Source organism: Marmota monax, unplaced genomic scaffold (genome assembly GCF_021218885.2).
Source record: "Marmota monax isolate L192 unplaced genomic scaffold, Marmota_monax_Labrador192_F-V1.1 WCK01_AAM20220418_F8-fsc00005, whole genome shotgun sequence".
Classification (NCBI taxonomy): Eukaryota; Metazoa; Chordata; class Mammalia; order Rodentia; family Sciuridae; genus Marmota; species Marmota monax.
In genome coordinates, this window is record NW_026692254.1 from 4,114,878 (window position 1) to 4,139,530 (window position 24,653).

Sequence of the window (24,653 nt, forward strand, 5' to 3'; positions counted from 1 at the left end):
ACAAGCAAAAATCGAGCTCCTCTGATACGTCACTACCGCTCGTCGCATGGCCGCTGACGCCGGACGCGGAAGTCACTGCAAGGGTCAGTGGGAAGTGTAGTCTTTGAGGCAGAGGCGTTCAGGGAGAGTTACGGCAAGGGGAGAAGCCTCGTTTAGGAGCTTTTGCACGACCTGTGATCATGCCTTTAAGAAAAACGTGGGGTGCGACAGTGGTCTTCCTCCAGAAGACCGCCGCACGTTGCTTGGAGACGGACCAGTTGGAGGCCACTGGGATGAGAGTTGCCGGCCGTCAGCGCGCTTCTGGTTGCGCTGAGCATCCTGGGAGGTGTGGTTTCCCCCCCCCCCCGCCCCCGGCAAGCCGAGGATTCTGGGTGGTGTAGTCCCGACGCCCTGATGAAGAAGAGCCCCAGCCGGTGGCTGGAGAGACCCCTTGTTCTTTGGTGGCGCTGGTGAGTGAGATTTCCGAGGGACTCTTGCAGTGGCGGTGCTCTTTTCTGCCCGGAAAAGAAGGTCCTGAAAGGCTAGTCTATGGGATGAGCCTGGGGACCGTGCGGATGGCGCAGGGAAGCGGGGAGAGAAGGGGACGCCCTGGCGTGGCTCAGGCCATCCTCTCCCGGAAGTCTTATTTTGGGAGTGTGGGTGCGCATCTCCGAATGAGTGAGGTGAACCTCAATCGCGAACCGGGTAGTAGCTGGGTGCAGGGCTCTGACCTTCTGTCCTGGGGTTCTTGTGGGTGGTGGCCTTGGTTGGGATCCCGGTATTGGAAGAAGAGATTGCTGATGCCATAATCGTTTCGGTGGGGTTGAGTAAGTAGGCTTTTCAGGGTCTGATACTTCCTAAGTGGTGGGTAGGAATTGTCTCTAGGGCCCAGCGTTCCCAGGCTTTGGGTCGTTTGGGGGCTGGTGGTGGCCTTCGGATCCAATCGCCCCTCGGCTTTGCCAAACACGTCCAGGTTTGACCGATTGTGGAGTGGCCACAGTGGCGTGATCATAGGCTTCCAATTCGCCTTGGAGGAGGAGGTTGAGCTGGGGCCCATTTGGCAAGTTTTTCACTGACAATAAAAATCACAACATTTTAAAGATTTATTATGGAGAAATTTCGAATAGCCAGAAACAGAACTCCACAGACTTGTCATCCAGATTTAGCACTTAACTTCTACATGACCAAAGGTAATTCATCTCAAAGTTGAACACACTGAGAGTTCTTACAACCTGGTCTCCGCAGTCTGATTTCTACAGGCTGTCACTTTATAGTTTTGTCACCTTGGGCAAGAGACTGATCTCACTGGGCTTCAGTTTTTTTCATCTGCAAAATGGTAATACCATCTACTTCATTGGGATGTTGTGAGGATAGAATGAGATAAAACTCATATAATAACTGGAATAGACTCTGGTATACACTAAGTGCTCTGTAAGTTTTACCTTTCATTAATAGTAGTAGAAAGGAACACTTCATGCTTGGTGTCAACATTTTGTCAGGGCAGGTTGTTAGACTAATATCTCAGCTCTGTTCTTGGGAAGCTGCTCATAATTCTTCTTTCCTTCTGTAGCAGGTCCATTCTTGATACTTTTAAGGAAGAGGTGGTGCTGCTACCCTGTTGCAGCTTAAGGATTTCCACCAACTTTCCTGAATGCTTTTTATTCTTGTTCTGCCTCATATGACCCCTGGCTGCCTAGAGAAGACTGCCTGGTGGGGAAAGGAAGGACTCCTGGGCTCCTGACTGGTCAGCTTCAGGTCAGTGCCACTTAACCTTTTGCATCTCAGTTTGTGAGTAGGTTTCTTTTGTTCAACTTTGCCATCTACGATCAGAGACCCAGCTGGTTCCTATAGGAAAACAGGCCTGTTGTAAGGGAGACAGTTTTCACAGATAGTCCAATCTAGTGTCCTCATTCATAACTCCTTACGTTTCTCCTCTCAGCATTTTTCAGGCTTCTCATTTCCATGGGTTCTCTGGTGCTGTGACATTGTCAGCGTTTCTGGGGCTGGGGATATAGCTCAGTTGGTAGAGTGTTTGCCTTGCATGCACAAGGCCGTGGGTTCGTTCAATCCTCAGCACCACCACCAAAAAAAAAAGGAATTGTCAGTGTTTAGTTCTTGTGTCTTCCAGTGCCCTTATTTATTTTTTTCCATGCTAGAGTAGTTTACAGCAAATTCCAGTTTTATCAATTCACCTGCAAATAACTTGAGAAGACATCTCTAACACATAAGGTTGTATATACATATGTATAATTTTATTTTGATGTTTATAATTTTAACATGTATAATTTCATTGTTACACCTTATAAAATTAATGATTATTAATATTTAATACCCAGTCCATATTTAATTTTCCCCCAGTTAAAACAGCCCTGGTGAGAAGCAGGAGAGAGAGAAGTATCTGGAATTCTTGATGGTTTACCCTGTCTCTGCCTGTCTCTACTCTTACAGTAACTTCTACTTCGTGACACAACCTGGGCCTCTCAGTTTTCCTGTTCTTTCCAAACTTACTTTTGATTTGATGGCAATTGCATCCTTTGGTTCCACCCATGCATACTCCTCGATTCCTTTTCCTTTTCTATGTCATCATACTATACCACCTTATCCTTCTGTCTATTCTCCACTTCCTTGCCCTGTGCATTTGCTTCCATTAAAGTTGAACTCCTTGAAAAAAATTATCTCTATTTTGCTGTCTCCATTTCTATCCTTCTGTCATCTCTCAAACACACTACAATAAAGCTTTTTTGGTCCTATTTATCAAAAATAACCTTGTTAATGTTTCCATTATTCTCTCTGTGACTAAATACCATGGTCAGTTCTGAGCAACACTTTACATAGTTCCTTACTTCCTCTTTAAAATATCCTTTCACACAGTTGCTCTTGGTTTCCAGAGAGTACTCTTCTTCTGTCCCTTTTGCTGGTTCCTTCTCTACTTTTAAGCCTCTATTGTGTTCAGTTCTTGTCTTCTCTAAGTGTGTTCTCTTATTGCTGGTACTGTCAAATCTCAAGGCTTTAGATGTCATCTCTCTGAGGTTCAGCCTACATCTCTACCTTCAACTCCACATCTTAGTCTTCTACTGTCTACCTCACATTTCCACTTGGATGTCTCATGGACAACCCAAATTTAATGTATCCAATAATAAATTCCAATCACCACCCCAAACATGCTGCACCCTAGTGAGGTACAGATAGTTCTTTAAAAGGAAGCAGAGACCTGGAAACTCCTTGTAGATTGCATGGTAACTTGACAGATTGTCTGAGATCTGGCAGATTGCTCAGGCTCAAAACCTTGCAGTCATCCTCAATGTATTTCTTGCTCTTACAAACTCTATAATAAGCAAGTCTGAGCTCTAACAATCTCCAGCCCCTGCTGCTTCCACCATAGTCATTGTAAGGGTGCACTTGGATCGTTGCCTTCAAGTGGTCTCTTGACTACCCCCAACCAACCCCCCAAAGATTTTAGTACAGCAGCCACAAGGAGCTTTCAAATATAAATCAAATCATGACATGCATTTGCTCAAAACTCTGCAGTAGCTTTTTATTCCAACCAAGGTTAAAAACAAGTATCCTACAAGTTTGGACTTTGGACTTCATCTCCACCACTCCATCTCAGTCATACCATATCAAATATAGTGAACCATCTATCTGTTCCTTCGCTTGCCAGCCTGGCTCTTTCATCAGGGTCTTTGCACTTGTCTAATATGTTTACTCCCTTACATTCTTCAGATATTTTACTCAATCATTTCAGAAACTCCTTCCGTAATCACCCTATTTAAAATTCCAAAATTTGAAAGTGGCCCCATTTTTACAAATTTTTTTTTAATTTGTTTTAATTCGTTTGGTCCTACATCTGTTACTGCTTTTCTTCTATGCTCTACTTCTCTTCAAGTCACTCATCACTTACTGATAAACTGTGTTTTATTGATTTATTTCATGTGCCCATCTTTCCCCTTTAGATTTTAATTTCATTGAAGAAGGAATTTTTGTCTGTGTTCACTTCCATATGCTCAGTATTTGCAACAGTGCCTATCACATCTTAGAGGCTCAATAAATAATAACTGAACAAAAAAATGACTCAACCTTGTGTATATAGAGCTCATTTTGGGAGTAATAGATGAAGCAGAGTAGGACATTGGGCAGTGGTCTTTATAGACTGTGTCAGGAGGCTTTTGCCATTGTCCTAGTGTCTCAGCTGGTAAGAGTGAGGGGAGAGTTGGCAGAGGAGGAATCAGTCAACCTTGGTAACTGGTTTGATGTGGCAGGTAAGCACATGGATGATGGGGAGTGTGCTTTTGTCATTAAGAACTCTGAAGAGAGAAGGTACCATATGTTGAAAGGGTTCTGATTATTGATTACTGATTACTGCACAACTAACCTAAAACCTGGTGGTTTAGAAGAGCAACCATGTTAATCTCACCCAATTCTTTGTGTTACCTGCATTAGCTAAGTGGTTCCTGTGCTCTGAGTTACAGATCTCACTTAGACTGCAGTCATTTGGGGACTCAATATTTATTTCCTCACACATTTGGTGTCTTAGTGGGTTGGCTGGAAGGCTGGGAACAGCTGGGTACTGGGCCTTATCCTCCATGTAGTGCTTGAGTCTCTGCCTCTCTGCATTTTTCTGCAGGGTAGTTGAACTTCTTAGGGCTCCCATAAGTGAAAGCTTTCTAGCATTCTTATGACTTAAACCTGTAAAGCCAGGCATGGTGGCACACATCTGTAATACCATCTACTTATAGAGCCTAAGGAAGGAGGATTATAAGTTTGAGGCCAACCTTAGCAACTTAGCAGGACCTTGTTTTAAAGTAAGAAATAAAAAGGACTGGGGATATAGCTTAGGGGCAAAGAGTTTGTGGGTTTAATCCCTAGGACTGAAACCTCAAGTGGCATACTGTCACCCGTGTCACATTTACTGGCTAGGGCAGATATGAGGCCAACCTGAAGGGACCCACCCAGTGTTTAAAGCTGGAATAATTTGAACAGCAAAATAATAACAATATTGTAAACCCTAGGATAAAATATGAACCCATACTGATATAAATAAATAATTGAATACAAATAAATGGGGGAGATTCTTGCTTACGGAATTCTAATTAATGAGTTTAGAATGAAAGAGGAAAATAAAACATTGTCATTTGGTAAATATAGTAATAACTGTTACAGACAGGTTTCATAGAAGTATGCCAAAATCAGTGTGTGGAAGTTTGAAGAGAAATGGGATATTTGCATAATCTCAAAGTATCTTTATTCATTATAAATGGAGTGTAGAAACCACCCTAACCAAGTGGCCAAGATCAAGTTCAACATCACCAGTTGTGAAACATACCAGTATGAACTCATTGATGTGATGCAGTGAAAAGGACACAGCATCACAGCCTCTGAGGTATTGTAACCTAAAGGGAAATAATCTCATTCTAATCATGAAAAACATCAGACAAACCAAAATGGAGAGTATTCTTCAAAAACATCACAGATCTGTTGCGGATGAAAGGAAATTAAATACATGGAAACTAAATGAAATGTGAGAAACTCTGTTGGATTCTGGACCAGAAAAAGAACATTATTAGAAAAAGTGGCAAAGTTTAATTAAGTCAATAGTATTGTGTCAATGTTAATGCCTCATTTTGATCATTGTATTATGGTTTTCTAAGATGTTAACATTAGAGAAAGCTGGGTAAAGAGTGTATGGAAATTGATATTTTTACAATTTCTCTGTAAGTCTAAAATTAGTTCTAAATAAAGAGTTTTAAAAGTTCATCAATCTTATATTCTTGAGGGATTTTTTTAAGTGACTAGTAGTTATTTAGTTTTTTAATATAATTATTAACACATTAATTGAACAAATTAATGGACTTCACTGTGGCATTCCATACATACCTATATCAAGCTTTGATCATGTCCACTCCCTTCTCTTACCCTTTCCCATTCCCTAGGGTATTGAGTTTTGTTGGACTATCTGGGCAAGAAGGAGATAATCATGACTTCTCCATAGGTCTGCAAATATGGTGAATTATAATAATAAATTTCCTAATATTGAACCAATCTGAGTAAATTTCACTTTGTCATGGTGAAATATTTTCTTATTGTGATGTTGGAGTCTCCTTTCTAATATTTTTTTTGTGGGGGTAGTACTGGGGTTTGAAGGCAGAGCCACTCGACCACTGAGCAACATCCCCAGCCAGATTTTGTATTTTATTTAGAGAAGAGGTTTCACTGAGTTGGTAAACATTATTGGAAAAAGTAGCAAAGTTTAATGTTTTGCTGAGGCTGGCTTTGAATGCATGATCCTCTTGCCTTAGCCTCCTGGGATTACAGGTGTATGCCACTGCACCCAGCCCTAATATTTTACTTAGATTTTTTTTTTCAATATTTGTAAGTGATAATTAGTCCATAATTTTCTTTTTTTGAACTATTGTCAAGTTTCAGCCCCAGTGTTTTCCTTACTTTATAAAAATAATGAGAAAATTTTTCTTATTTTTCAATTATCTGGGACAGTTTTTAGAGCATAGAGACCATCTGGTTTGAAGGTTTAGTTTGACTATCTAGGGTCAATTTTGATAAGTTGTACACTACATCTGTGTATACAGACTTATTTGTATAGAGCTCTGTAAAATGATCTAATATGACTTTAAAATTCTTTTTTTTTTTTTTTTTGTGGACTGAGGAGGTACCTCAATGTAGAACACTTGCTCAGCATGTGTTAGCCTCTGGTTTGATCCCCAGCACCATTAAAAACTAAAGTTTTTTAGTGGCTCAATATTTATTTCCCTTGTCATTTCTTACTTTGAATATTTACATTTTTGGTTTATTTCACCTAGCATATCTTAATGGTTCATCCATGTAGCATGTTTCAGAATTTCCTTTCTTTTCAGGCTGAATGATGAATTCCATTGTCTGCAGATACCACTTTTTGTTTATTCATCTGTTTACTGTTACTTGGGTTGTTTCTGTCTTTTGGCAGTGTGAATAATGCTGTTATAAACATGAGTACACAAATAATTCATTCGAGTTACTCTTTTCATTTCTAGTGTATAACTAGAAGTGGCATGGAGGTTACTTAATAATTCTATTTTAAATTTTTTGAGGAACCATCATACTGTTTTGTGGCTGTACCCATTGTAACCTGTAGGCAGGTGTACATTTCCACCTATAATGTACAATAGTTGAATTATGAGTTTGAAAAATGTGATGGTAGTTGGTATTTTTTGCTTAGAATCTTTTTGGGTTTTTGTTGTTATTGTTTAAAATCTGATAGTTTTTCTAGTCTATGTCTTAGAGTTACAAGTCAGCTTTTCCATTGTATCAGGTTATCTATTCTTGAAATGTTTCTTTAATTATACTTTTAAATACTTGTTTTGTTCTATTGTTTTTTTGTTTATTTTGTTTTTAGGAATATATCACTGTTATTCCTTTGTCTGTTTTTCATTCTACCTTCTTTCTCTCTGATCCTTTTTACTTCTTTATTTCATTTTTTAATTCTTCTTTTCTGGTTATTCTTAAGTGCCCATCATGTTTTTATTTAAATCTATTCTTCCTTGGACATCTTGTAATTTGGACTTCATTTTGCATGCAGTAATCCTACAAGTAGGGTTTATTTTAAAGTTCAGTCATATCTTATTTTGATTTCACTTTTTGCCTGCATCTTAGTTTCTTGGTTTTTGGATTTTGATTCAAAATGCTATTTTATATCCTGAAATGTTTGAGACTATTTTATTCAGCTTGAAGTTATGGTTTTATTATGGATTTTTCTGTGTCAGTATAATTTTTTTGTATGTGTGAAATTTTCTTTAACTGAAGTGTTTGGATTCTCATTTTCTCTCTCTTTATAGATGATGATTTCATGTATGCATTTCTGTAAACAGATTGAAAGTCTAGTATTTTTGAGATATTTTTCTAGTTCAGGAAAATTCTTATTAGTATAACAAAGTAGTACTTTCTGCTTGGTTACAAGGGAAGGAAAGCTTGTGTGTCCTTTGATTTTTTTTTTTTTTTTAATATTTTGTTTTGCAAGACTTCACATTTTTGTCCTTGCTTGTTTTTTCCTTTAACTTGCTGTATCCAAGGACTACTTTTTCCTTGCTTTTTCACACTTCCCTTTGGCCACTGCTCTACCACTTATAAGGTTAAAGAGCAGGCTCTGCCACACTCATGGAAAGAGTGTTTCTACCTGACACCCTCTCATTTCTGTTTTCCTTACCCAGATCTACCTTCTGAATATCATCCTTCTTTAGGGAGTCCAGGAAAAGTGGCCACAGGGTCCCGGAGAGCCAGGGGAATGGTGAGTGTTTCCTGTCTCCATACTGGCTATCAAAGGATGGATACATTCGCTTCTCCTGTCCTGACTGCCTTATTGATACTCAGCTCCACTTAAGGCTATGAATCATCTTAACTGAAACCCTTATTCAGCATTTCTCTCTGCTCAGTCCATGACGTGGTGATTAACCTAGTATTAGCACTGAGCAACACACAATCTGTAGTATAAGACAGAGTACAGTATATACATTCCTTTATTCAGCTTCACAACTTCTATTGGTTTAGAGTGACATCACAATAACAGAATAGGAAGAACTCGTAATCTGTCTCCCCACCTACATCACAGTTGTGCTGGTGGAATCTTTCAGATGTACCTGTTTTGGAAGAGTGTAGCTGAAATTTTCAGCTTCCAGGGAAAGGCATGAATGGTATATCACAGTTAATATCAGCTCTTAGTGTAGTAGTACCGTCTGTCCCCATCCTCTTGGTCCTGTGGCAGCAGCCATGCACATGTTAACCAGAGCAGCTTGCATCAGGGTGGAATATAAGGATTTTATATCCCAGGTATCAAGGATCTGTGTTCTGATTGCCTTTCCTGATCACAGAGATGGTCTGCTGTTGTTCCAACCCTCACCAACTAAAGTGACTTCCTGGAGATTTAAGGAGTCACCACCTGTCCCCTCCCTTTACTTTTCCTTTTTCAAATGTCAGGTATTTCGGGACTAAGACAAAAAGCAACTGCATCTATAGGGTAATTTAGAAAGTCACTATGTACACCTATGGGAAGGTATAACATTATACCTCATTCTAATCCTAGGATGGAGATACCCTATATCAATTTAAAAACAACAAAAACCTAGCAAACTTTGAATAAGGGGAAGAATCTGTCTTTCATAGTTGCCATATTTTAAGATTCAAATGTTCCATTTTCAAGAAAAACCACAAGATGTTAAAAAATATATAGCCCATTCAAAGGGGAAAAAATAGGTCATAGGAAATATAGACTTCCAGAAGATGACTTTAAAATAACTTGAAAAGATTCATAAAGACCTAAAGGATGTGGACAAAGTTAAGAAAATAATGTAAGAACAAGATATAAATGTAAATAAAGAGATGTAAAGTAAAACTTGAAGCCAAAAATAAATTTTGGAGCTGAAAAGTGTAATAAATGAAATGAAAAATTCATTAGAGGGATTTTGAAGCAGATTTGAGCAGACAAAATAAAGCAAACCTGAAGATAGGACAATTAAAATTAAATCATGTCCACATAGTGGCACCCACTTGTAATCCCAGGAACTCGGGAGACTGAGGCAGGAGGATCATGAATTCAAAGCCAGCCTCAGCAACTTAGCAAGACTATAAGTAACCTAGCAGACCCTAACTCAAAATAAAAAAATAAAAATGGCTGAGGAGTATGGCTCAATGGTTAAGTGCCCCTGGGTTCAATTCCTGATACCAAAAAAAAAAAAAAAAAAAATTAAGTCAGGAACTCAGAAGAAGAGTCAACAAAGTCTATGGAGCAAGTGGAAAATGATCAAGTGGAAGTAGACCGACATTTACATTGTGAGATTACCAAAAGGAAAGGAGAAAGAAAAAAGGAGAGAAATTATATGAAGAAATAATGACAAGAAACTTTCCAAATTTGATGAACAACATGAATATGAACATTCAAGAAACTCAACAAAGTATAAGTAGGATAAATTCAAAGAGACCTACATCAAGACATGTTATAATCAAAACATCAAAACCCAAAAACATCAAGAGAATTTTGAAAACAGCAGGAAAAAAGCTGCCTTACATACAAGAGATCCTTGATTAGATTATCAGAAAATTTTTTAGAAATCTCAAAAAGCAGAAGGCATTGGGCTGATATTTTTAAAGTGCTCAAAGAAGAATAGAAAAAATGTATATATGTACATGTGTGTATTATAGTGAAGTTTTGCTTAGCCTTAAAAAGTAAAATTTTCAGGCAGCAATCTTTTTTAAAACAGAGGACTAGAAAAGGAAGAGCAAATTAAATCTAAAACTAGTACAAAGAAAAATAATAAATATTGGAACAGAGTCAATTAATATAAAGAATAGAAAAATAATAGAGGAAAACAATCAGAACAATGAGAAGGACCTCCATTTATGTATGATGTGTCAAAATGCATTCTGTCATGTATAACTAATTAGAACAGATAAAAAATAAAAATTTGTAAAGTAACATCTAAGAAAAGGAAAGAAAAATAATAGAGAAAATTAATGACACTTGAAATTGGTTCTTTGAGAATTAAAAACCTGGGCTGGGGTTGTGGCTCAGTGGTAGAGCGCTCGCCTAGCACGTGAGAGGCACTAGGTTCGATTCTCAGCACCACATAAAAATAAATAAATAAAATAAAGGTTAAAAAAAAAAAGAATTAAAAACCTCTGTATGCAGAGAGGATACTAGCATAAATATAGATTTAGAGACCAATGGAATAAAATACAGTCCTGCTACATTGCTAGTGAAAATATAAAATGGTGCACCTGCTGTGGAAAATGGTACATCTGCTAATTTTTATTTCTCTGTACTTTATTTTCTTGGTTCTAGCCATTATTATAGGTGTAAAGTGGTATGTCCTTGTGGTCTTCATTTACATTTCTGTAATGATTAGTGATGGTATCCTTACATATGTGTACTGGCTGCCATGGTTTAGATGTTCACTGTAAACTTACCATTTGATCCAGTAATTCTACTTCTGGATGTATACACAAAAGAATTGAGAGTAAGAACTCAAACAAATATTTATATACCAGTGTGTATGACTGAATTATTCACAGTAGCTGGAAACTATGCCCATTGGTAAAATAAACAGAATATAGTATGTATATGCAGTGAAGAAGGAATGAAATTCTGAGTGCATGCTTCTGTGTAAATGAATCTTGAAGATGAATGCTACATGAAATACGCCAAACACAAGAAGATATAACATTGTTGGGTACTGTGATACGGGCTTGTAGTACCAGCAACTTGGGAAGCTAAGGCAGGAGGACCAAGTTTGAGACCAGCCTCAGCAACTTAGTGAGGCCCTAAGCAATTTAGTGAGATCCTGTCTCAAAATAAAAAATTTAAAACGGCTGAGGATATGGCTCAATGGTAAAATGCCCCAGGGTTCAATCCCAGTACCCGGATAGATTCAAAGAGACCTACATCAAGACATGTTATAATCAAAACATCAAAAGCCAAAATCATCAAAAGAATTTTGAAAACAGTGGGAAAAAAGCTGCCTTACATACAAGAGATCCTCGATGAGATTATCAGAAATTTTTTTAGAAATCTCAGAAAGCAGAAGGCATTGGGCTGCCTTCCACCAAAAGACATAACTTTGTGTGATCCCCTTATCTTAGGTATAGAGAATAACCAAATATGTAGAGACAGAAAATAAAATGGTCACTACCAGGATCTGGGGGAAGGAGAGAATGGGAAGTTATTGTTCATTGGTTAAAGAGTTTGAGTTATGGAAGTGCTGAAAATATTCTCCAGATGGATAGCAATGATGGTCGTGCAATATTGTGAATCCATTTAAAGACCAGTTCCAGGCCCAGTATTAGGAAACTTCATCCCAATGTGTCTTCCACTTTGAAATAGTGCTAAGGAGATAAAAAGAATAAAACTAAGCAGGGGGATTAGAACAGGATGGGGAGATTAGTTTTTTAATTGAATGGTCAAGAAGTTCCACTGTTAGTATCTAGTGTAAGGAGGAAATTTTTTTTTCTTTTCTTTTTTTTTTTTTTTTTTTTGGTGACGGGGGGATTGAATCCAGGACCTCACGCATGCTGGGTAAGTACTGTGTCACTGAGCTACATCCTCAGCCTGAGAAGTTTAATGTATTGTTATTCTTGTTTCCCAGTTGAGAAATCTGAGACATTAGTGGCAGAGGTGGGCCTCAAACCCAAACACTACGGTTCAAATACTTCACCACTCCCCACTTGTGCTTCAGGCTAGAAAAGCTGAGATCTGTGGGATTTGGGGAAAAACTGAATTTTAGATTAGTCTTTGCCAGTGTGGAACTGTATGAACTTTAATCACACAGCTATTTTAATGCTAATATGATACCTATTTGATCTTCTAAATTCTTTTTTTTTTTTTTTCCTTTTCTTTTGTGGTATTGGAGATCAAACCCAGGGCTTTGCTCACGTTAGGTGGGCACTCTACCACCGAGCTAGGCCCTGATCTTTTAAATTCTTTTTTTTTAAATTTTATTTTTCAGTTTTCAGTGGACACAACATCTTTTATTTTTATTTTATGTGGAACTGAGGATCAAACCCAGCACCCCGCACGTGCCAGGCTGCTTGAGCCACATCCCCAGCCCCTCTTTTAAATTCTTAAAACTCATAAAGTCTGTTGTGCTTTATTGTTATTTAATGTCATTTGTTCTTTTGACTAGATCTACAGTTTCGCAAACTTAGGGACTCTTATTTTCACATGTATATCCCAGATAGTCCACTGAGGACCTTGAGTATGTAGGCTCCCAAATGCTGTTGGCTGAATAGACATGGGATTTAAATGTCTTGGAACACATGGCAACAGTCAAAAGCAGGATCTGTATATTTCATTGCCTCCCCAGAGTAGCCTTCTCCATGGCTCTCACCCAGAGCCATGAGCAAGCAGGAGAGCAGGCTCTATTTTGTGTTACAGGCACACATGGCATTCAGGGATGTGGCTGTGGATTTCTCCCAGGAGGAGTGGAGCCTGCTGAGCCCTGCTCAGAGGACTCTGTACAAGGAGGTGATGCTGGAGAACTATAGCAACTTGGTCTCTCTGGGTAAGTGTGGTATCTCTTAGAACTTACATTCTTATTCCTGGGAAGTTTGGGCTAAGCTTGAAGTAGCCATCTTGCTTTCTGACTTGGCCTTTGGGGTAGGACTTAGAAAGCAAAGGCCTTTTGTTCCCTGTTTCCTTAGGGAAAGGTCTCATTTTGTAGAATTGGAAATGAATAGTTTGTGTGTGTGTGTGTGTGTGGGGGGTGTGTGTTGTAATACTCTGCATTTCTAGACCTTTTCCTCTAGGCTGGGCTCTCTTTTTAAGTTAACTAAATTTTTTTTATAGGCATTTATCCATCTGGCATTCAATAGAATCAGTATGCTCTCATCTGAGTTAATCTTCCCCATTATTTTCAGGTTTTTGTACTATAGAAGGTCCTCACCCAGTTTGACTATGAATTCTCCCCCCGCCCCCACGTTTTATTTGGTGCATAGTTGTATATAATGGTAGAATTTTTTGTTATACAAGCAATGTAACAATATAATTTGGCCAATATCACTCCCCAGAACTTCTCTTCTCCTACCCCCTGGTCCCTTTTACTGATTCTACTGATCTCCCTTTGATTTTCATGAAATCCTCCCACCCCGCCCCACTTTTTTTTTTTTCCTTTTTCCTCTCTAGCTTCCACATATGAGCGAAAACATTTGACCCTTGACCTTCTGAACTTGACTTATTTCGATTAAAATAATGGTCTCTATTTTCAGGCAAATGACGTAATTTTATTTTTCTTTATGGCTGAATAAAACTCCATTATGTATATATGTTGTGGGAATCAGACCAGTCAAGAAGCTGCAATGGCACTTGGAAGGTGGGAGAACTCAAAATTTATTTTACACCAGTGGGCCCAGAGGAGATCAGACTCCAAATTCTGAGCCCCCATCTCCAGTTTCTCACAACATTTATAGGTTATCTGTTGCCATAAAATAATTTCTAGTCTATACAATAGAAGACAGAGTGGGCTGGATTTCTAGCAGGGGAACTTGTTTACAGAAGCAGAGTCTTCCTTTCTTACATCTCCTGAGGTGCAGTTGGATTCCTAGAGGTGGTTATTTACAATCTAAAAGATAGGGGTCTACGGTGTTAATTAGGTTCAGGTTTCCTGAAGAGCTGACTAAAAGGGGAGGGTAATTCTTCCTTTCCTAGGAACAGTTTATTGTAAGAGAGAGAGAGTGTGTGTGTGTGTGTGTTTTGTTCTTTGTACCATAGATTGAACCCAAGGTCGATTTACCACTGAGCCAAATCCCCAGCCCATTTTAATATTTTATTTAGAGACAGGGAGTGAGTTGCTTAGGGCCTCTTTAAGTTGCTGAGGCTGGCTTTGAACTCATGATCCTGGGATTATAGATATGCACTGCACAGCCATTGCTAGTGTTCTTATAATTTATTTTACATCCAGGCCTCTTTTTGTCATCCATCACACATATACCACATTTTCTTTATCCGATTCATCCATTGGTGGACACCTAGGCTGGTTCCATAGTTTGGCTCTTGTGAATTGTACTGCTGTAAACACGAGCATGCATATATCATTTTAGTATGCTTTAATTCTTTAGAATAAATACTGAGGAGTGGTATAGCTGGGTCATGGTGATTCCATGCCTCGTGTTTTGAGGGACCTTCATACTAATTTCCATGGTGGTTGTATTAATTTACAGTCCTACAAATAGTGTAAAAGTGTTTCTTTTTCTCTGCATCCTTTCCAGCATTTATTATTGTTTGTATTCTTGATGACTACCATTTGACTCAGTTCTTGAGTGGACCCTTGACTCCATCCAACAGCCATGTTTTTTCTTTTCCTGAGAGCAGGAATTCCATTTTCTAAACCAAAACTCATCACCCAGCTTGAGCAAGGGAAAGAAACATGGAGAGAAGAAAGAAAATGTCTATTGTCTACCTGTCCAGGTAAGTGGGAGAACACTGGGCAAATGGGACACAGAACTGTCAGAGGGCAGGGTTGGGAGAGAGGAGACATTGATAAGGTGTTGGGAAGGGAATTTGTTCTCTTGACTTCTTGGACTGCCTTTCAGATTGCCAGACAGCCTCCCTTCAGACCTCCATTTTCATTCTAATTAGGGCTTTCCTGGCATCTCTTTTCTCCTTCCTCCCCTGGGACCCTTTTGTCCTTTCACTGAGTTTGTCTTCTCCACCCAGGCTACCTCAAGAATGTAGTATAACTTAACATTTTCTGTTTTCTCCTGTTTTTATTTTTATTTTTTAAGATTTGAGTTTCCCCTAATATTGTTCTTCAGCCTTAAACAGTCCATTAGCATTTCTTGTGATGTAGGTGGCATTATATTTTCTCATATTTGATTTTGCCAAAAGTGTCTTTATTTCATCTTCACTATTGAAGGACGTTTTTACTGGATATAGAATTCTAGATTGGTTATTGCTTTAGTCAGCTTTTTCACTGCTGTGACTAAAAGACCTGACAACAATTTTAGGAGAGGAAAAGTTTATTTAGGGGCTCACAGTTTTAGAGGTCTGATGTATAGAAGACTGGTTCCATTCCTTGGGGCTCAAGGTGAGGCAGAATATCATGGCAGAAAAGTGTGGCTGAGGAAAGTGGCTCATATTAATGTTCAGAAAGCAGAGAGAAAGAAAGAGACTCCATTCACCAGATACAAAACATATCCTCCAAAGGCACACCCCCAATGACCCATCTCCTCCACCCACATCGTACCTGCCTTCAGTTTCCACTCAGTTAATGCCATTGGGGGATCAATTCACTGATTGGGTTAAGACTCTCATAACCCAATCATTTTTCCTCTAAACTCTCTTGCATTATCTCACACATGAGCTTTTAGGAGACACCTCACATCGAAACCCTAACAGTTATTTAGTTATTTTTTAACACTTAAAAGATACTATTTGAGGGCTGGCGTTGTGGCTTAGTGGTAGAGCACTTGCCTAGCATGTGTGAGGCACTGGGTTCAATTCTCAGCACTACATATAAAGAAATGAATAAAATGAAGGTCCACCAACATCTAAAAAAATAAATAAATAAAAAAGTACAAAAGATACTATTTTGCCCACCATTATAATGAGTAAAAATGTCTGCTGTCAGTTGTATCATTATTTACCCTGAATATAATTTCTTTGTGTCCTCTGACTACTTCCAATGTGTTCTTCATATTTCTCCTTATATTTCTGGCATTCAACAGTTTGACTATGATGTGATTACCTTTAGGATATTATTTCTTCACATGTTTTTCTCTGCCATATTCTTACTCTTCCCTTTTAGATCAAAAATTACAAATTTTTAGAAGTTGTTTATTCTTGTTCTTTCTGCAGATTGGATAATTTCTGTTGCTCTTCTCCAAGTTTACTGTCTCATCTGCCATCTCTACTGACTCTCACCAGTAATATTTTTAAGATGTTTTTCAGTTCTGTAATTTTCATTTAGTTTTATAATTTTCTATTTTTGTGATGAGATTTTTCATTTTCTGTTCATTAATTATAAGCAAGTTTTTCTTTACCTGTTTTGAAAAATGGTTGATACTGAATGAATATATTATTAAATGAAAAATTTTCATAATGGTATTTTATTCATTTCAGTCTTTTGTTAATAAAAATGAAGTTTGTGAAAAAGTATATGTTTTTGTGAGCATAGAAATCTATTGTTATTTACCATTACTAGTAGTTGCCTGTATGGAGATAGAATCCTAGAGGGTACGGCAAGAAGTTGCTGAGAATTTTTTTCTTATTTGCATTATTTTAAATTATAAAGGTATAGGTAACTTTATTGTGTGTATAAGTGTTTTAATTTTTTTTAAATTCCTTTGATAATATTGTGCTTCCCGTTCATAAAATAAGTACACATAACAAGGGGAGAAAATGAGGAAGGAACAAAAGGTGTATTTTTTTTTTTTAAGGTGTATTTTTTTGGGCAAGAAATTTTTCCTCTTGGTTTTATTAAATTTAATATAGAGCCTTACAATTAATTCTGTCTTAAAATCAAGGAAATATAACATATTTAATAGAAACTATTGCTATTTTTCAAGTTTTGTTTATGATTTTCAACTGCTTGTGGGTGTCATAAAGCTCATCATGGTTATTGCAATTAATATCAAATTCTCCACTTATTTCTCAGTTTTTGACTCAACTCTTTATTTCACTTCTTTGTATTTATTAGATGTGTAAAGGCTCATGACAATTTTCTCTCATTTTTTAATGAAGTATGTAACATTAATGTTCTCTTTATTTCATAACTTCCTTTTTATTTCTTATTGTCTTAGCACCTTACTTTCTTATGTATATTTTTGGTATGGTATTTTTTTATTCAGCCTTTTTAATTTTTACATGACAATAATGTGATCTGGGTGTTTTGCTTGTAAGCGTCTGCATGTCACTAGTATTGCATTTTATGTCAAACCAAGTGGTGTTGTCTTTTAATAGGGACTTTAATCCTTTCATAAATTATAACAACTGGTAAGTTTCATGACCCTTAGGGGCTGTGAGGCAGATGAATAGGTGTTTTACTACATGGGTAGGAAAGGAGGAAATCAGGGCATCTGTGTTAGTTCAGTCCAGAAATTAATTTTCTCGTAGTTTGGGAGGCCGGAAGTGTAAGATCAAGGTGTCAGTTGGTTTGGTTGCTTTGAGGCCTTACAGATGGCCATTTTCTTGCTGTGTCTTCACGTGGTCTTTTCTCTATGCTCATACACTCTTGTTGTCTCTTTGTTTTTCTATAAGCACACCGATCCTTTGGTTTAAGATCCACCTTTATGACCCATTTAACATTAATTACTTCTTTCAAAGCCTAGTCTCCAAATACAGTCACTTTGGGAGTTAGAATGTGAGGATGGAGAGGATGTGAGAAGGTTACCAAGTCTGCAGGGAAAGATTTGAAATCAAGAGGCGTGTGGATGGTCCTAAAAGATGCATGGTAGGCAATGATGTGGAAGTCGCATTGAAACAAGGACATTGACTCAACTCTAATGTTTGAAAAAATTGTCAGTCTGCTTGAGGGAAGAGGTAGTAGGTCTAGCCAAGCACATGGAAGGAAGGTGGGACAGAAAGCAATAGAAGGTAGGGGCTTTATCTGTTCTGAGTGTGCATTCTAGAATAAGTGAATGCCATATACCCTAGCCTTTGTACATTTATACGTTTTTTTTCCTCAACCTGAAAGCATATAACTATATTAATAATTAGCACTTTACCTATAATTGGCTTAAAGTTTAACTTATCTTTCTGATATCTTTTTAAAAGATCTTTTAAAGAAAAATAGCAGCTCTTGCAATAGTGTTGAACAGATTAAAGTCATAAGAATGGTGTACAAATCCATGGTGAAACAAATCTTTGTGATTTCCCAGGAAGTTATCTTAGAAACCCAAAATATAGGTGTACAGATGAAAAGACTGTCTTATTTTAGGTGTAAAATACATTGTAACAGTTTTATTATTACATATTTAGTACTTGGTTTGAGGAAAGGTAATATCAGAGTTCTTAAAACAAGGTGGGTAGGTACACAAAAAGCAGAGTCATCTCTACTTCATTGATCAGAATGTTAAATAAGCATAACAGGTTTATTTGCAAAAACATGGATGAACTGGAGGATATTATGTTAAGTAACTAGGCCACACACAGAAAGACAGATGCCACACTATCACACTTATATGTGGATCTAATAATGTCAAATTTACAGTAGCAGAGTAGAATGGTGGTTATTAGGGGTTGGGGGTGAGTGAGAAGTAGTTGGGGAGATGTTGGTCAAAGGCTAAAATATTTCAGATAGGAATAAATTCAAGGGGTATATTGTATACATGGTGACCATAGTTATTAACAATGTATTGAATTCTTGAAAATCACTGAGAGTAGATATAAGATGTCCTTATCACAAAATGATAGTTACAGGAGGTAATACGTATTAATTAGTTTGAATTATCCATTTTACAATGTATTCACATTTCAAAACATGTCCCTAATAAATATATTCATTTTTATTAGTTCTTAAGCAAAAATATTAATTTTCATTATCTAACAAGAAATCTTAGAAATTGAAAAGGAACACGATCAGTGTTGATGTTAAAATTGCCTGGAAAATATTCTATTTCAGAAGTTTACTTTGAGTAGAGGAACCATAAATTTCCAATAATTCTGGCACTGCTTGCAAATTACATTGTTTGGACATGTATGTCTACATTCTCCTAACATTAAACATTTCTGAGTGTAATTTTAGCTTATGATTTCTCCAATCAGTAGAGTCTTGGAAATTTAATTAAACTAACTTTAAGAAATTGAAGCAAGTTTTTTTAATCACTAAAATGTTATATTAATGCTGTATTTACACTGTAATGAAGTCAGGAAAGAGACATTTCACCTAATTTCAAGACTTTACTGAATTTTTGAATTATTAATTCCCCTTTTATAGTTATATGCCAGCTATTAAAGTTCTTTTTAAGCCGTGAGTGTCTCTTATTCTTTCAGTGTAACCTGATAATCATGATTCCTAACTTAACTAAAATTAAACATTTTTCTTTTTCATTTTTTTGTTTTGAGGTACTGGGGATTAAACCCAGTGACATTCTACCACTGAGCTACATGTGCAGACAGTTTATTTATTTTTATTTTGAGACAGCATTCTTACTAAATTGCCAAGGCCAGCCTCAAACTTGTAGCCTCAGCTGAGATTACAGCTGTGTGCCAATGAGCCCAGCAACTTTTTTCTTTAGATCTAGCTGTCCAGCTGCATCAAGAAAATTCCCTTCAGAAACCAGACCATCAAAATCATTAGGAGTTCATTTATTTATTTTGGCAATGTGGATTGAACCCAGGACCTTGTGCATTCTAAGCATGTCCTCTAACACTGAGCTACATTCCCAGCCCTCCTTTTTTATTTTAATATGGATATTCCTGGGTTTTAAAAATTTACAATTGTATCAGTACTCACTAGTCTCTATAAACCTATCAGTACAGGAACACCTCTAGATTTACAATATTTTATAAATGGATTAGTTGGTTTGATAGTATTTCTGTTCAATCTTTCTCAGACTAAATATTCCTAAAGTGTACACATAATGGCCAATTTTACAACCAACTCAAAAGGTTGACCAATGGAGAATTGAAATTTCATTTTTCCTGCTTCTTCTGTTATTCCTTATAGATGTTAAAGCCATGTTAAAAGTTAAAATTTTTCTTAAGAGCCCACTATAATTCCAAATTGTGTTTTGTGCAAATAAAAGCCTGCCATTTTCTGGGCATAATGGCACACACCTATAATCCCAGCGGCTTGGGAGGCTGAGACAGGAGAATCGCGAGTTCAAAGCCAGCCTCAGTAATTGTGAAGCACTAAGCAACTCAGTGAGACCCTGTCTGTAAATAAAATACAAAATAGGGCTAGGGACGTGGCTCAATGGTCAAGTACCCTTGAGTTCAATTCCCCCCCCAAAATAATAATAATAAAAAGCCTGCCATTTTATGTATAGCCACAGAAGTTAGTATACATATCAGAGACTTTGGTCCCCATAAGGATGAGTAGGGGTATTTCCTGTATCAAAATCACAGTCACCCAACTTATCCAGAATAGACATAGGAGTACCTTCTACGCCAAAAGATCTGCTTACCATGTCCCTGTGATCTAATGTGTATGAATATTGACCAAGGAGATATCAGCAACAGGCTTTCCTTCTGTCATATTCAAGAGGAAAAAGAGCCAACAAATCAAATCTAAAAACGCTACCCACTCCAGAGTTACCCTACTCTTATGGAGTAACTGGCCAGAAATAGAAATAATGAAACCAGTTATGAGCTCTGGAATTTCAGACAAGCTAGATTAAGTAAAATAAACAGTGAGAGCTCAATGAAAGCAGTCAGGTTCAGTCACTGCTGAGAACAGTCTTGAGGGACCACTGGACAACCAATTCTAGTTACTGTGCATGACAGCAGTGGGACTGGGGAGAGGCAGGCATCAGGCTAGATCAGTGGTTTCTCATCCTGTCATCCAAGTCTGAAGTAAAGGTCATTGGAGCTACTGAAAGGAAAGAAGGTGAGCTATTTACTTGCCAGGCACTGAAACACAAAAGGAAGGTATTCATTTCATGCCTTTCTGAGTGGAAAGAGACAAAACTTTTAAGTGTTAGGAAAGGGTAATTATACTAATTATAATTAATTAATTAATTATTATGCTAATTATGATAATCAGAGTCAAAATAACATTCTGTATAAGAGAATCATTCTGGAATCTAGATGGGTACACATTTCTAATAAGTTTTATTATTGCGGGCTGGGGATGTGGCTCAAGCGGTAGCACGCTCGCCTGGCATGCCTGCGGCCCGGGTTCTATCCTCAGCACCACATACAAACAAAGATGTTGTGTCCACTGACAACTAAAAAAAAATAAATATTAAAATTCTCTCTCCCTCACTCTCTCATTCAAAAAAAAAAGTTTTATTATTGCTCACAAAAGAATATTTAGGTAGACTTAAGATCTATACCTCTCAGATTGCTTGGTTATTGATTGTTTTAGCTGACTAGGACCAATAGCAATGAAACAATATATTTAATGTTAACATTTCCTACACAAGAAGTACTATGCAGGAATTTTTTTCTTTCTTTTTTTTCTTTGTGCTGGGAGTTGAACCCAAGGCCTCATGCATACTAGGTGATGAGTGTTCTACCATGAACTATGTCCCCAGCCTGGAAAATCTTTTTTTACACTGGTTACTGGGAGAAATTTACATTAATTATGGAAATTAACAGTTCTTAGGGATTGGTCAGGGACACCAGGAGGGAGCATCTTTTAAGTTAGTTTGTGTTGTCTGACTACATTTGTGTTGACCAATGCTGAGGGCCTACTGCCTTGTAGAAATTTTGACACAAAGTACTCTTCTCTACATATTTGTCAGTGGATGTGAGCTTCAGAGTGTTTCACACACTGTCTCTTTAACCACTCATGTATGTTACTTTCTAGTCTAGGGTCCTCTGGCCAGTCTGAATGACTGCTCTTTTTGTCCATTTGTCATACCAGGGAAATGGGGAAAGACATTTCACCTGGGCCTTACAGTTATAGCTGTCAGTCAAAAACAATAAAAAACAAAAAAACTTACAGACAGGGTTCCTATCAGTGTGTGATATTAGCTCAAAGGTAATTATGTGGAGGCTGTGGCTTGTGGCCCTATTTACATACCCGAACTGCCTGTGATGCTTTTATAGCCTCACTTCTGTAGTGGTTTTTGGATTATAGTAGAAGATGTATGGCGTATGGTCTGGAAAGTAGGTCGTATTAAGAAGTCTTGGTTGGGTAGCACTTCAGTTTAAGCATTTTGAAGAATGGGATCAAGACTCACCATTAGATGAGGCAGATTGTTTGGGCTGTCCCTCTGAGGACTCCGTTCTGACTCAGTTTTTTTCTCTGCAGCAGAAGCAAAGCCAGAACTCCAGCCTGGTCCTTTGTGCCCTCCAGATTTCTCCAGTAAGAAATTCCCTGTGCAGCAGGTGCTGTGTAATCATCCCCCCTGGATCTTCACATGCTTGTGTGCAGAAAGTCATGTCGAGCCTGGGGATCCATGCCTGGAGGACCAGACGAAGCAGCAGCAAGCCTCTGATGGAAGCTCCTGGAGTGATCAGGCAGAAGGTCAAGAGAGAGAAGGGACCAAGCCTTTGTTTGGTAGGATAAAAAAAAGATCTTTGGGAGCTTTTTCCAAGCCACCCCAAAGGCAGCCAGTCAGCTCTCAGAATGGCATCAGAGGGGTAGAAATGGAGGCCAGCCCAGCTCAGACAGGGAACCCTGAGGAAACAGACAAATTGCTGAAGAGGATAGAAGTCCTCAGATTTGGAACCATCAACTGTGGCGAGTGTGGACTGGGCTTCAGCAAGATGACAAACCTCCTTAGTCACCAGAGGATACACTCAGGGGAGAAGCCTTATGTGTGTGGCGTGTGTGAAAAAGGCTTCAGTCTAAAGAAAAGCCTTGCCAGACACCAGAAGGCACACTCTGGAGAGAAACCCATCGTGTGCAGGGAGTGTGGTCGCGGTTTCAACCGGAAGTCAACCCTCATCATTCATGAGAGGACACACTCGGGTGAGAAGCCTTATATGTGCAGTGAGTGTGGGCGAGGCTTTAGTCAGAAGTCAAACCTCATCATACACCAGAGGACACATTCGGGGGAGAAGCCTTATGTGTGCCGGGAGTGTGGCAAAGGCTTTAGCCAAAAGTCAGCTGTCGTTAGACATCAGAGGACGCACCTAGAGGAGAAGACTATTGTGTGCAGCGACTGTGGCCTTGGCTTCAGTGATAGGTCAAACCTCATCTCCCACCAGCGGACACACTCGGGGGAGAAGCCTTATGCCTGTAAGGAGTGTGGGCGATGCTTCAGGCAGAGGACCACCCTTGTCAACCACCAGAGGACACACTCAAAGGAGAAGCCTTATGTGTGTGGGGTATGTGGGCACAGCTTTAGCCAGAACTCAACCCTCATCTCTCACAGGAGGACACACACGGGGGAGAAGCCGTATGTGTGTGGGGTGTGTGGGCGAGGCTTCAGTCTGAAGTCACACCTCAACAGACACCAGAACATTCACTCAGGGGAGAAGCCAATCGTGTGCAAGGATTGTGGTCGAGGTTTCAGCCAGCAATCAAACCTCATCAGACACCAGAGGACACACTCAGGGGAAAAGCCCATGGTGTGTGAGGAGTGTGGGCGAGGCTTCAGCCAGAAGTCAAATCTCGTTGCACACCAAAGGACACACTCAGGGGAAAGGCCGTATGTGTGCCGGGAGTGTGGGCGAGGCTTCAGTCACCAGGCAGGGCTTATTAGGCACAGGAGGAAGCACTCAAGGGAGAAGCCTTACATGTGCAGGCAGTGTGGACTAGGCTTCAGCAATAAGTCGGCCTTAATCACACATAAGCAGGTACACTCAGAAGAGAAGGCTTCTGTGTGCCGAGAGTGCGGCCAAGGCTTTATCCTGAAGTCACACCTCATCTCACATCAGATGGCACACAAGGGGGAGAAACCTTATATGTGCAAGGCCTGCGGGCAAGGCTTCAGGCAGAAATCTCATCTCAAGAGACACAGGAAGTGCATCCACCACAAACCGACACTCCAGCCCACCTCGGAGCCCTGCTTGGGGCAATCTGATCCCTTGTATTCCCTTTGAAAGTGGAGAGGACTAATGGTCAAAATCTTTATACTTCCATGTAATGGAGTCGGAAAATGCATTCCATAAGTGACCAGAGGACATTAATTTAGCGTATTTTCTCCCCAGTAAATCTCCATGTTTTGTGGCCTTTTGTTCTAATAAACTTTGCTTCTATATAAATCTGGAACTTTAGCTGTGTGCCTCATTCTCACATCTTATAAGAAATAAGGAATGAAGGGCTGGAGTTGTGGCTCAGTGGTAGAGCATTTGCCTGGCATATGTGAGGCCCTGGGTTTGATCCTCAGCACCACATATAAATAAAGAAGTAAAACAAAAAATCCATTCACAACTAAACAATTTTTTTAGAACTAAAAAATATTAAAAAAAGAAATATGGAATGATACAGATACAATTACGTAAGAATTCAGCCCCTTAGCAGACGTAAGGACTGAGTCACTCAGTGACTTTGTGTGAGGAGAATCTTAAGAAGTGTATGTAGGGGCTGGGGTTGTGGCTCAGTGGCAGAGTGCTTGCCTCGCACATGTGAGGCACTGGGTTCGAT

The 24,653-nt window shown here is 38.7% G+C and overlaps 1 protein-coding gene across 5 annotated transcripts; it reads left to right on the forward strand.

Moving 5' to 3' along the window:
- The first annotated feature begins 334 nt into the window (after positions 1–334).
- On the forward strand, positions 335–24,278 carry Znf133 (zinc finger protein 133). 5 transcript variants are annotated; one of them, XM_046434645.2, is made up of 6 exons: positions 335–449; positions 1,550–1,734; positions 8,178–8,254; positions 12,890–13,016; positions 14,822–14,917; positions 22,371–24,278. In XM_046434645.2, the coding sequence occupies exons 3-6, from the start codon at positions 8,252–8,254 to the stop codon at positions 24,107–24,109; spliced, it is 1,965 nt and encodes a 654-aa protein (XP_046290601.1). In that variant the 5' UTR covers positions 335–449; positions 1,550–1,734; positions 8,178–8,251; the 3' UTR covers positions 24,110–24,278. The 5 variants fall into 5 exon arrangements, with proteins under 5 accessions (XP_046290601.1, XP_046290639.1, XP_046290612.1 ...); XM_046434656.2 differs by having other exon boundaries at positions 344–449; positions 1,553–1,734; XM_046434665.2 differs by lacking the exon at positions 335–449 and adding an exon at positions 583–806.
- The last annotated feature ends 375 nt before the right edge of the window (positions 24,279–24,653 follow it).